Source organism: Bos grunniens, chromosome 22 (assembly GCF_055505025.1).
Source record: "Bos grunniens cultivar Pamir isolate PY7600 chromosome 22, Bosgru_T2T1.0, whole genome shotgun sequence".
Classification (NCBI taxonomy): Eukaryota; Metazoa; Chordata; class Mammalia; order Artiodactyla; family Bovidae; genus Bos; species Bos grunniens.
In genome coordinates, this window is record NC_141186.1 from 36,299,028 (window position 1) to 36,312,650 (window position 13,623).

Sequence of the window (13,623 nt, forward strand, 5' to 3'; positions counted from 1 at the left end):
ACACGGACAAATTAAAAGGGAAATGGCGTGATTTACTACTCATTATTTATTCCTGGCATTTGAATTAGTAGTATAATTATTGAATATACATTTTACTGTAAGTTAGTGAAACTTTATTATTCTATGGGGCAGAATTATTGCCTGTATAAACTTTATATTTGTTTGAAAATATAAGCCAGTAAAGTATGATCCTGTGAAAGCTTTAAACTACAGGATATATGTGGATTGTAAGATTGCATGAAATGAACATAGAATTGTGTGTTCATGTTTATCTGAGTAACTTCAAGTGGAAATACAAATCCTTCTGACTGAGGAGGCATAACTGAGAGACCCATTTTATTCTGATTGCTTAGTCGTAAAGAAGAAAAGGAACAGGCATGGGCAAATGCATTATTTCGCATGCTTAAGGATAATGGGCTATCATGATCATTCACATATTCTCTTAAACATGTGATACAGAAGTGACCAGTTTTCAAAGATAAGAACATAAAATACATCCAACCATAAAACTTCTTGGAACAGAATGTAATCTTCATTTGATGCCTGAGATTTTGAAACTGTTTTAGGCCCTCTTATTACCATCAGATCTTCAGTTTCACTATCCATTATAATTATACTGGGAATGTATGAAAATGCCTGTTAGTATAATTTGATAGATAATAGAAGACTCCAATAGCTTTTACTGAGAAAAATGATACAATTTTGATACAATTACTGAATTTTCTTTTTAGCCATTCTAATAATTTTTAATTCTTAGAGTTCATGTCACTGGTGTGAGCATTATTCCCTTTGGAGCAAGTATGTATTCATATCCAGTGCAGTTCACTTAGTGATGGTCGCTTCACCGTTAGAATTCATATGTTCTTTTTCTGGTAGAAATTATATGTATGTCCGTGTGCCTGTAAAACCACAAATGGTTTTAGTATATACAGGCAGAGTCTACCACAGTGGCAAGTATCCATTCCCACATCTGCCTTTTCTCCTGCCAATTACCACAAAACCGTCTTGTGTTGTTTATATCAGGTCACAAGAATCACATTGTTCTTTTGCAATACTGTTGCTGTGTTTCTTTCTGCTCTCTAGAGGTCATATGCATGTTGAATGTAACAGTATAACATTATATAAAAAATGTTCTGTTATCTTTTTCCTGTCTCAAAAAAGCAGAAACTAATTTGGGATTTTGATATTCAGTGTATAACCCTTGTTGTGATTTCTGTGTTTTAGTAGTTCCATTAGATTTCTCCCTTGCTTGTGAGCTCTGGGCCAGTATTGTAATATTTAATAATGCTTTTTGTCCTAAAGAGAGTTTACATTCATTTTGATTAAAACCCAACTAATGATGCCCATCAACCCAAATGTGGTCTTCTAAAAGTATTCCCTGTCAGTACTACCAGCTGAGTTCACCTTGCCTCCCTGGTGTCTCTGGAATTCATTCTCCATTTTCCTCACCATGTATACCATCCTAGTCAAGGTCATGCCGATCTTCGACCCACACTCTTGCCCACTCTCCTTCTTGCACTGTATTCAGAGCAGTCTGTTAAAATGTGTTTGTGTTATCACCACTGACTCAAGCCCTGTTTAATGCTGTAGCTCTCTGGTCTGTTCAGTGAATGCCAGGTTCAAAGCTTGTCTTTCCAAGTTCTCTGTGGTTCAGCCTCTAAGCTTGTCTGACTCTAGTTCCATCGCACATTCTGTCCATCACCCCCAGTCCGTATTGAGTTCCTGCTCTGTGATAGTTAGATGTGCAGTTCTCCCTTCTTAGAATGCTCTTACATTCCACGAATAATTGTTGAATGCTTTTTGTATGTCACGTGCATTCTGGGAATGTCAGTTGCATCATTGAACACAATAAACGAGAAGCCCCACTCTAGCCGAGCTTGAATTCTAGCCATTTTTCACTCTAAGTCTTTTCCTTAAATTTTACATAACGTTCAGATGACGGCTCAGGGACTTGCACATAGTAAATCTCGTTAAAGAATTTTTAAGGGAATGAATGAGTGCCCCAAAAGATATTTTAAATAATATCCTAATGAGGATTTTCATGAAAGATTTTATGTAACTAAGATTCCCTTCTTAGGGAACAGTGCCAGTGTCCACCTTATTATCTTATTGTTGGCAGTTGGTGACTAAAGTCAATAATCGATTCATTTGTTTGTTTGTTTATTCATCCATTTGAGAAATATTTGGTGCCTGTTATATATCCAGGGCTCCAGTGGGCACTGAGCGCTGTAGTAGTGAAAGCTGCCTTGATCCCGTGCTTGTTTAGCTCATGGTGGAGGGGACAACCATAACTGTGTATGAAGTGACTTGTTGTATGGGTGTCCTATATTCTCTTTGCAGTTATCACAAAATGTTTTACTGACAGCAAGAGGTGGTCAGGAGTGAAAAGGATCTTGACTTGTTTTGCTTATTGAAATTACAGAGAACATTTTCATTCTAATATTTCTGAGCTGCTTGACTTAGAAATCTTACACAAAGTAAACTCTGCTTCCCAATCGTCCTTTCGGGGCAGCCTTCAAGCCTCACCCCCCGATGTATATCATCCTGACATAGTTCATTTTTCTAACTGCTTTTGAAAGATAAAAGTATAGCTTATCTTAGAATCTTTGTTCTCAGTTTGACCTCACCTTCCGTTTTTCAGGCAGTAATATTACTTATAGGTTAAGTAATTTTTTAATTGTGAGTATAATTGCCTCACAGATTAGAGGATCATAGAAGGATTAAAAGGACTAATATTGAAAGGTCTAGCAGCTTTGTTTGCTCGAAATAAGGTCTGTAATAAGTGACTTCCCACGTAAGAACACCAAAAACCGCAAAGGTGTTTGTCATCTTTTACAACCAATCAAACCTTATTTTGACTTGCAAGGAAATGAGCCATGTAATTATGTTGCCAATATCAGCTCTTCCCGTTTAGTGATTTACACTGAGGTCTCGAGTTGAGTAGCCAAGCCAGTGAAATAGCCACAATGCAGGTAAGGACAAAATAAAGTGATGTGTTTGCTGTTTTTCTTGAAGGGAGTTTCTTTCCTTGGTGCTGGTGTCTGAATTTTTCTTTCTCTCTTTTCTGTCTCATTCCTGCTATTCCTTTGGAGAAGAAGGGATCCATACGGAGGAGCTGGACAGTGAACTAGGTAAACCCTCCCAGCCTGCATGACTTGCTCTGGTGCTTTGGTTTCCAGTGACTTGCTTAATCCCTCTGTTTCTTTAATTTGAACTTCTTCAATTACGATTTTCATTCCGGCTTAGCCACGAAAGGTCAGTCGTATACAACTCATGTGTCTGACTGCAGACATCATACAGAGTTGTAATAAATTGTGTCTACAAAGAAAATGTCTGAGGGAATTGGGGCTAGAATGAGAGTTAGCAGATCAGTACTCTCGTAAATTAAGGATTAAGAAAAAACCGAGGGATAGATGCTTGCCATGTCCCCTGAACTCTCCTATAGTCTATCTCAGTCTCAATTATTTATTTGGTATGAGTGGTTTTCTCCATGGGGAATATAGAAAAGCAAAACAAACAAAAATCTACCAGACTAATTGAAAGATCTTAGGGAGAGTAACAGCAGTACAACAGTTCCACTGATAAACTGAATGGTTGCTAAGTCCTAGTGTAATATTGTTAGTCACAGGCTACTTGTTGAGTTTGTAACTGTAGTGAATGGCTTGAAAACCAGATGCTGGTTTCTGTGTTATTGTCCTTCGAATGTGTATGTCAGTAGAAATCAAGTCTGACTACTCTGAGTTCTTGCAGTTTGGGAATAATTTACATTAGTTGATCATGCCAAACTCTTTTATCTTTGCTGTTGGAACATATTGAATTATGTTCCCTGGTAAGTTAAACGTTTAATGTTCATCTTTGAACGGTATAAAAATTAGTTTGCTTTCCATCTGATGCATGTATGAAACGATAGATGGGAAAGCACAAGTTTTGGCTAAATTGCACTTGAAAGCCTTGGCTGATTGAAAATTGACAATAATATATTTTTAAAACAAGATTATTTAACATCAGTATGAATAGAACTGTCCTGAGATTATTCAATCAGGCTAGCATTTTTAAGTTTGCCTTAAAAACTGATAATATAAATATTTAATACAGATTATTGGGTTTTGTTCAGTTTGATGTTTTATTATCTAAATAAAGATGATTTATCATGGTTGGCTCAGGATATAATAGAATTTTGCTCTATCTTTGTTAATGTTTGGAACGTATCCTGTTGTTTTTGGTGGATATGTCAACAGTGGTCAATAACTGTTGAAAGATATATTTTTAAAGACATACAGTAAGTTGTCATTGTGGTAGGAATGATTTGAGATTCAGCCTGTGTAATAGAACAATTTGAAACTCATTTTGTAAGTTAAAAAATATATTAATCTAGTGATATTAATTATTGTTGAAAAAGACAGAACTAGGTTTTCCAGATGAAAAATGAGCGCCTCAGTCCTTCGTGGAACCAGTTTAAACTACTCTGTGTGTGTGCTCAGTCGTGTCTGACTCTCTGCAACTCCATGGACTGTAGCCCCTGGCTGCCTGACTAATGTGTGTGAGCGCCCACCACCATGTGTAGCTGGCTGGTGAGATAATTCCACTGTGCACAGGGGCACAGCCTATTTGCTTCTTGGAAGCTTGAATGTTGACATTTTTAGGGAAAAATCAATTGTCCTCTTTTTTGTATACCTGTAACATTGTGGAAACATTCCTGTGCTGTTAAAGACTGCAAAGTAAGTGTTACTGGCTGCATAGTATCCCTTTTCATGTTCAGAGCCACAGTTCTGGGAGATGGTTTGGTAAAGCAGAAGCTGTCTCAGGGGTCAAGGCACATTGCCTGGCTTCATTTCTGGGCTCTCCCACCTACTGACTCTGTCACCTTGGGGAAGTCATTCACCTTCTCTTAGCTTCCTATTCCTAACCTGTAAAGACGAGCTCCTATGGGGCTTAAGAGAAAACTTAATGATATTGTATCTTACTATGTATTTGTCCCTGTGATCACATATTGTTTTTGCCAATTTTCTGATTTATTAACCAGTTCTTCCCTGTTGGACATTTTTCTTCTTCCTTGTGATACTTTTTGTGTCTAATGTGGGACAGGAGAGCAACATGTGTACTACAGAGTTGGCCCAAATGTGTCCTTGTGTGTAGAGATAGGACTCCCTGGTTTTTGTCTGTCTGTGTCCTCTGTATAAAGAGTGGTGTACATACACACACACACTTTTTCCTTGCATTCACTTCAGGTTCTTTTGACAAGCTCACTGCCCATTTTCTTAATAAGAGGATCCTAATTTCAGACAATAGCAACTGTCAAGGTTTTCATTGGAAAATATGATTCTAGATGTGACAAGGACACCCTCTCTATAATCTGCATCTGAGAAGTAGGGGTTGTGGGCTTGAGTATTGGACCCAGATCATTTGCTTACAGAGTTGTCATTTCTGAGCTCTGTTGTTTGTGCTGAATCGGTAGCTCCATTATGCACTTTGGGTTTGTAGAATTTATCACATCTTCTGTAGTAAACTCCCCAGAATCAAAAAGCACTTGGACAGGCTTCTTTTTGAATTACAGAGTATTCATGTGCTGCAGCCAGTTAGGAGGCAGAGACAGAGAAGTGAGGTCCCCTCTCAGCCAACACTGAATCACAGTTTAGAAATTTATCTCTGTTTGTGAACATGACTTTTAATCTGTGTGTTGACAAAACTCTGGGAACATTAGTCTGCTCCATATTCGCTTCCATGGTGATGATTAGTACAGCGTGAATTTTTTAGTGGTAGGAACAGCAAGCTAACAGGCCACGTGGATCTGTCCTGCTCCTTTTGGCCTTTCTTACAATTGCCATTAGCTAAGCTTAGGTGCCAGGTGCTATGTAAAAGGTTTTCAAACCTTATTTAATCTACATTTGACCTTCAAGGTAAATCTAGGGGAAAGGTGTGGTTTCAAGATGTTAGTAAGTAGCTGAACATGAGGCAGATAGAAAAGAGTATGGCTAAGGTTCATACCTTAGATCTGGACAACCCCAAAAGGATCTTCGCCACCTTCAGTCTCAGTCATATCTTGTCCAGACTGGTCTGAGGTCTGACAGTTGTTAGACACGAGGGCGTGGCTCTCTTAAGTAACTTTAGAGTAAGAAAAAATTTTAATGTCATCATTTTTTAGGCTTCAGTATTTTCTCCCATTTTCAACTTTTTAGACCCAAATGGCACACTGCAAGACAAGCATCCTGTTTTAAATCGATGACCAATTTCTATTTTAAGCTTTCAGAAATGAATTCCTATTATTAAGTTAATCACCACATTGGAAGTGAGAGATCTATCTTTTCAATGTTAAATGAGCTTTATCTTGAAAAGCTGGACCATTTTTGGAGTTTGTTAATCTGTCCCAGAAGAGCAAATGTCCAAGTACCAGTTGGCCAACGTCGTGTCTCAACCCTAGTATGTAAGTTGTCGAGTAGGTGACACGGCTAAGTCAAGGGTGGCTTCTCTTCTTGAAGCCCTCTTGGACCTCCATTAGAGCACTCCCTGTGCCATATTTGAATTGTCTGCCCAAACGGTGCCCTTGTAATTATCTCTGTGTCCTTGGTGTCTAGCACACCCTCAGGCACTCAACAAATGTTTGAGTAGGCACTCAACAAATGTTTGACAAGTAATGGAATGGATCGAATTCTTAATTTTTTCCCTATGTTAGCCAAAGATGATCAGGCCATATATATCTTTTTAAGTTTTTTTTTTTCTTTCCCCAAATGTGGACCATTTTTTAAAAAAGAGTCTTTGTTGAATTTGTTACAATGTTGCTTCTCTTTTTTATGTTTTGGTTTTTTGGCTCAGAGTCTTATGGGATCTTAGCTCCCCAACCACCAGGGATAGAACTCGGACCCTCTGCACTGGGAGACAAAGTCTTAACCACTGGACTGCCAGTGAAGTCCCTAGGTCATACATTAAGGCTGCCGAATTTGAAAAGAAGTTTGATTCATTAAACAAGGTGCAGTCAGTCCCCTAATACCCACTCACTCTTCTGCCCTGTGCCAGCACAAACATATGCCTGGGCACCAATTTGCATTTTTCTAATCTTCAGATTTCCCAGCTCTTTGGAAATATTTTTCCTGGTTCATTTTCATTTAAATGGTAATTTCCAGCATTGTAAGGGGAAACCACTTCCCAGGCATTTGATTCGCATCACTTCACAAGACACTGCGTATAAAAAAGCCAAGTTGTGTCAACATCTGCACATTGGACCTGCCTTGCATTTTAGTAGCTGTGTCTCCCAGTATTCAGACTTCTTTAGAACCTGCTAAGTGTTCCCCACGCCTGTAAAGAAAGGGGGAGGGGAAAACATGTCTCTGTTTGCAAACAAATAACATGTGGAGCAAAACCCATAAAATTAATGTCTCTTGATGTGCAGCCAAATCTGAGCAAAATGTAAACTTTGAGTAATTAGCCTGTGTGTGTGTGTGTGTGTGTGTGTCTGTGTATCTGTGTCTGCACATGTGTGTGTGTGCATGCACGACTCCATTTTAGTGTAGAACTGTTTGTGTCTTATGGAAAACCTAAGCCCTGATGAAATGGTCACTATTTTCAAATGGTGACCACAAAATCATGGATTGTTTTTTAAAGTCTTGTTTTTCAATCAAGTGTAATGTTCAGTTCAAGTCAGTCCTAACGTGTCCTTCTAGGAATAAAGGTTCACTTTGGAGTACAGTGTTCTATACCACCTTGCCTCAACTACACACAGAGCAGAGTGGCTTTGAAATTAAGTTGAGAATTGCAGCTCTGCCTGAAAAATTGTTTAGTGACACAAAATACCACGTAGCTGCTCTTTCACAGGGTCATCTGGTGCAGTGGGCTTTTGGAAAAAAGCTCTTGTTATGACAGAACCCTCTGTTACCTCGTTAACGGAGTTGCAACTTTCGATATGAAACTTTATGAAGTGAAGTTCAGTGGAGCACAGAGGAGTTTTCCGAAAGGCATGCATATTCCCCAGCACCATTTTACCACCAGCATTTAAAGGAATGAAGTATACCCAGTTATGTGGAGAGTTTTGGGAGAGCAGGACCGATGTTTCTGCTTTCATAGGCACAGCCTGGTGAAGATTTGGGCCTGTCCAGATGTAGCCAGTTGAGTGATAGGTGTGTACAACTCAAGAACTCAACTCCAGGTGGGCATTTTTATTTACTTGGTAGCATTTTAATTAGGAACAAGGAGAAAATTAGATGCAAGTTTTAATGTATTCTAGGGAGAGCAAAAATGGGACTTGCATTGAAAATGAAAAAGAACATTTATTTTCAGCCATTTTTGCTTGTGTGGTAAGGCAGTCTAGCAATAGAATGAGAACACTGCAGATATTTAGGATGGGAACCAGGCATTCAAGGCAAAATTTAAATATATTTTCATTAAAATCTAGTTTAATAGTTGATTTAGAATGAAGGCACCTAAGACTGCATTATATTAAGTTTCCTTTGCTTATACAAAATATCAGTAAAGAATTGTTCTTTGTGTGGAAAAACACTGATAATATAATGCTCACTTTTTAATTGAACTTTAGACAGTATTTTTATTTGGACTTAAGACAGTATTTTTATGACTTTTTTTTTTTTTTTTGCCTAAGTTGGTTGTTGAAAATCTCTAGGCTCTTCAGGAATATCTTCTTCTTGCTCTGAATGTTCTTTTATTTTTCAGAACTGCCTGCTGGTTGGGAAAAGATTGAAGACCCTGTCTATGGTATCTACTATGTAGAGTAAGTGCCTATTAAGACACATTTTAGTTTGCATTCTTCTGTAATTATATACATTTATGCTGAATAGAATTTGCCATTGTGATAAGGTAAAAACAAGTACTAATAGTAGCATTATATTAATCTTATAATGAAAAAAATAATGAATAAGAAAATATTCAGCAAATCTGATGATGATATAGAATAAAATCCCTGAGGGCAACATGTCTTCTGTTTACTACGGTATTGCCAGAGCCAAACATAGTCCTGGTCTATGGCAGGTACTTAATAATAGGTATTATTTGAATGAATGCGAAAAGCAACTACTCAATAGACCATATGAGTATGAGTTGTTTATCTTCAGGAAGAGCATCAGCTTTGCCTATTGTTTTGCCCTGTTTTGCTCAGGTCTGAGATTCTCAGTGATTACTTATTCATTTAAACTTTCTAAATTCTCCAGTACCAGAAGGTAGCCGTTTCCTTCTCCAGGGGATCTTCCCAACCCAGGGATCGAACCCAGGTCTCCCGCATTGCAGGTGGATTCTTTAGCAGCTGAGCTTCCAGGGAAACTGTTAAAAAATAAAGCCTGGCTTGAAAACAGTATTTTGAGTTCTAAATAATCACAGAGTAGGAATATTTCTAAACTTCTTATGAAATATGATTTTGATGAGGTAAAAAATATGTGTAGGCCTGTATATATATGTGTTGATGTAATATGTGAATATATACATATATCGTAATCGTTGCTTAGTTTCTCAGTTGTGTCTGACTCTTTTGTGTCCGCATGGACTGTAACCTGCCAGGCTCCTCTGTCCATGGGATTTCCCAGGCAAGAATAGTGGTGTCGGTTGCCATGTCCTTCTCCAGGGGATCTTTTTGACCCAGGGATCAAGCCCAGGTCTCCTGCATTGGCAGACGAATTCTTTACTGCTGAGCCAACAGGGGAGCCTACATATATATACACTGAATAAGAATGGCCAAAAAAAAAAGTGCTTTGGATTCATATATATATTTGTAACGTATGTGTGTGTATTTTTATGTTTCCTTGCCCTTATTCATTTTGGAGCCATCTGAAGTATCTGGGTCTTTGTCACTTTGAACACATCACATTTGCTTAGGTTAGCTGCATTTGGATGGAATCTTTTTGCCTAGGGCTTGTACTTTGAATCCTGACTCCATGCCTATTGATCAAAATAGTTGACAGATGTTGGTATAGTCCTTCTTTTAACTTGATCTTTGGGGGGCAGGGTGCTTATGGTTGCATGAACTGTATTGTAGAAAGTTACACGCAGTTTCTGGCACTACATGTTACAGACAACACCACATATCCACTTTCAGCTCCATTTTAAAATAATTCTGTAACTGACTTCTTGTTGAATTAAAGAAACGTCCTTTGTCACGTGATTCTTTGGACATTTGGGAGAGTCGGTGTTTACAGTCCTGGGACTTGAGAGCTGACCATGCTGAGCTTGAAGCCTCCTTAGTGCTGACTAGCTCTGTTTTGTTAGGTCAACTGTTACTTAACTGCTCAGAAACTTATTTTCCTTATCCACAAAATAACAATAAAAATAGGACCTTCATCTTGGCATTTACTGGAGATTTTTAAAATAAATCACATGTAAAACTGGTTGTACAATACTTGGTACAGATAAGCAGTCAATGTGTGGAAACCATTCATTTTTATTTTTATTGTGTCTTCCTAACTGTGCTTTTTGACACAAAATGCTCAACCACCTGCTTTGCTCAGGTCCAATCAAGGGAACTTGGCCTGATTGGCATTTTGCTTGTGGGACAAAATGTTTCCTAACTGAGTGCAATATGCCTTCTGTTCCAGCCACATCAACAGGAAGACACAATATGAGAACCCAGTTCTAGAAGCCAAACGGAAGAAGCAGCTGGAGCAGCAGCAACAACAACAACAGCAACAGCAACAGCAGCCAGAAGGTTGGCTTTCCCTCTATCTGTGGGCCAGAAGCTCCAGGCAAAGCCTGGGCACTGACACCCCCGTGTGGTCAGAAGAGGCCACGAGGATCATGTCCTGTGTGGTGCTAGGAACTCAATGTCCTGGAAGCGTGGGGAGTGATGCAGAACCTCTGCTAGAGTCCACACCCTGAACCCAGACAGCTAAAGTGGGGGGCCCAGTTTAAAAGCACCCAATCTCCACTCGGATTTAGAAAGGGGCTGTTGTTAGATTGGAGAACATTTCTGATGGTGACAGAATTCCCTTGTCCCCGGGAGCTTTTGCACAGCTGCTGCTGCTAAGTCACTTCAGTCGTGTCCGACTCTGTGCGACCCCATAGACGGCAGCCCACCAGGCCCCACCATCCCTGGTATTCTCCAGGCAAGAATGCTGGAGTGGGTTGCCATTTCCTCCTCCAGTGCATGAAAGTGAAAAGTGAAAGTGAAGTCGCTCAGTCGTGTCCTATATCTAAATCCAAACCACTGCTAGCACTTTAAGAAGATGTGCAGGGTATGGAACTAACTTTTAATTGTAGGCATGTAGGCATCAGGGACGGAGAAGGCAATGGCACCCCACTCCAGTACTCTTGCCTGGAAAATCCCATGGACGGAGGAGCCTGGTAGGCTGCAGTCCATGGGGTCACTAGGAGTCAGACACGACCGAGCGACTTCACTTTGACTTTTCACTTTCATGCATTGGAGAAGGAAATGGCAACCCACTCCAGTGTTCTTGCCTGGAGAATCCCGGGGACAGGGGAGCCTGGTGGGCTGCCGTCTCTGGGGTCGCACAGAGTTGGACACTACTGGAGCGACTTAGCAGCAGCAGCAGCAGGCATCAGACAAAGCTGGTAATTTTCGGGGCTCTCAAAAAATTAAAAGTTACTTCGTGCTCTTCACAAAAACATGAACAGTTCAGAAGTGGAGAACATTTGCATCTCCCTGCTGGCTCCCATTCTATTCTCAGCAATAAGCAATGTGCAGAAATTTTCTGGAGATATACAAATATGCAGATTTTAACAAACACCAGGTCATAATTTATGTATATGAATACATTCTGTATTTACATACATATTAGTTTTCTGGCCTATTTTTCTCAGTTAAATATATCTCTTGCACCTTTTCAAGGATGCTTAATATAGATTTACCTTGGGATTTTTAATGACTGCATAATATTCCTTTTATGAATCTCTTTACTTCATTTAGCCATCTGTGTATTAGCAGATGCTTAGATTGTTCTTCATTTTTCATTGCAGTCTTTAAAAATATTAGGTTTACTGCTCCTTTTATATGAATATAAAATTCAGTACTTCTCTTATTATCATATTGAACTTAATAAATACAGACCATAGCATGGAAGTTGGCAAACTTTTTTGTAAATGACCAGATAATAAACACTTTAGGCTTTTCTATTCTTACAGCATCTATTACAGCTACTCATCTCTGCCTTTATGGTATGAAATATGTTATAGACTGTAAACAAATGTATGTGGCTGAAACACTGAACCCTGAAATTTGAGTGTCATGTAATTTATGTGTCAACAAAATATTCTTCTGAATCATTTAGAAATGTGTGAAAGCCGTTCTTGACTTGCAAGCTTGATAGAAATAGGCATGGGGGCCAATTTGGCCTGTAAGCCATAGTTTGCCAACCACGGCCATAGGCTGTATTTTAGAGAGTGTGTTTGTGTGTGTGTGTGTGTGTGTGTGTGTGTGCGCGCGCGCCCTCAGCTATTGAGAAGTTCTCCTTTCTACCTTAATCTCTTTTCTATTTAAAAATTTTAAAAAATATTTTTATGAATTTGGGGAATGAGAATGTACAATTGAAAAATGAGTATAAAATTGACTATATGTACACAGTTGACTGTGTACATAAACTCACAAATGAATCTTAATGATTCTTAAGATTCATTCGCAGTGAGTTATTTCTTGGTCTTCAAAGTGAACGAGACTACCCTTAGTTCGTAAACTTAGACTAGTTAGGACTCGGGGGTTTTTGTAATGGGTCCCCCTCGGGTTTTAGAGATGATAGGGGACAGCACCTTACCAAACTCCTGAAACCTACCTTTACTGCCCCAGCCAAGCAGACTTCAGCTGCCCAGCCAAGTCTCAGATGAATTATAGAAGTTTCTGCCTTATTGGGCCTGCTTTAGTTTACTGTATATCTTTTCTGATATTTTTTTACTTGATCTCACTTTGAACTCTGCAGCCAGAGAGAACTGGAGATATTATTGGTTGTATTTTTATTGGTTTTAGTTCTGTCCTCAGAGGTCTTAGGAGAAAGACACAAAAACGCACACACACACAGGGAGGGACCTTAACACAGAGTAGGTGTGCTAAGTGGTGTCCTACTCTGTGCAGCCATATGGGCTGTAGCCCGCCAGGCTCCTCTGTCCATGGGATTCTCCACACAGGAACGCTGGAGCAGGTTGCCAGTGCCCTTCTCTAGGGGATCTTCCTGATCCAGGGATCGAACCCACATCTATCTCTTATGTCTCCTGCATTGGCAGGGGGGTTCTTTACCACTAGCGCCACCTGGGAAGCCCTACATAGAATAGCATCAGATACCAATTTCTTTTCAAGTGAAGCTCTCTGCTTCTGGTTTTATTGGTTTGGGTAGTTTTGTAATGAAGAAGGTGGTGAATCCTGAGTAAGGTGACCAGTGATTGGAAGGAAAACAGTAAACTGTTTCTTGTTTTCATTGTAGAATGGACAGAAGATCATTCATCGCTTGTGCCTCCTGCTATTCCAAACCACCCCCCAAGTAATCCGGAGCCAGCCAGAGAAGCTCCACTTCAGGGTAAAGTGTTTTTATAATTGCATCCTAGTTTGACTCAAAAGTTTAATTTTTTTCAAGAAACTTTAAAAAATGAAATCTGATAATTCCCAGACCTTTGCAAAGGATTGTTCCAAGATAGTTCTTTGTTGTGGGGCTGACCTGTATATATGGTAGGGAATGAGCAATGTTCCCAGCC

General features: G+C 39.4%; 1 protein-coding gene across 48 annotated transcripts in view; it reads left to right on the forward strand.

Moving 5' to 3' along the window:
* Nucleotides 1-13,623, forward strand: part of MAGI1 (membrane associated guanylate kinase, WW and PDZ domain containing 1) — a 645,902-nt gene that overhangs the window by 545,586 nt on the left and 86,693 nt on the right. For 19 of the 48 annotated variants that reach the window (XM_086366992.1, XM_086366969.1, XM_086366972.1 and 16 more), the window contains 4 exons: nucleotides 3,096-3,131; nucleotides 8,659-8,716; nucleotides 10,527-10,636; nucleotides 13,356-13,448. In XM_086366992.1, coding sequence (XP_086223118.1) covers nucleotides 3,096-3,131; nucleotides 8,659-8,716; nucleotides 10,527-10,636; nucleotides 13,356-13,448 — 297 coding nt within the window. Of the gene's footprint in view, nucleotides 1-3,092; nucleotides 3,132-8,658; nucleotides 8,717-10,526; nucleotides 10,637-13,355; nucleotides 13,449-13,623 lie in introns of all 48 variants that reach the window. The other 29 variants (XM_086366991.1, XM_086366968.1, XM_086366993.1 and 26 more) reach the window with 2 other exon arrangements.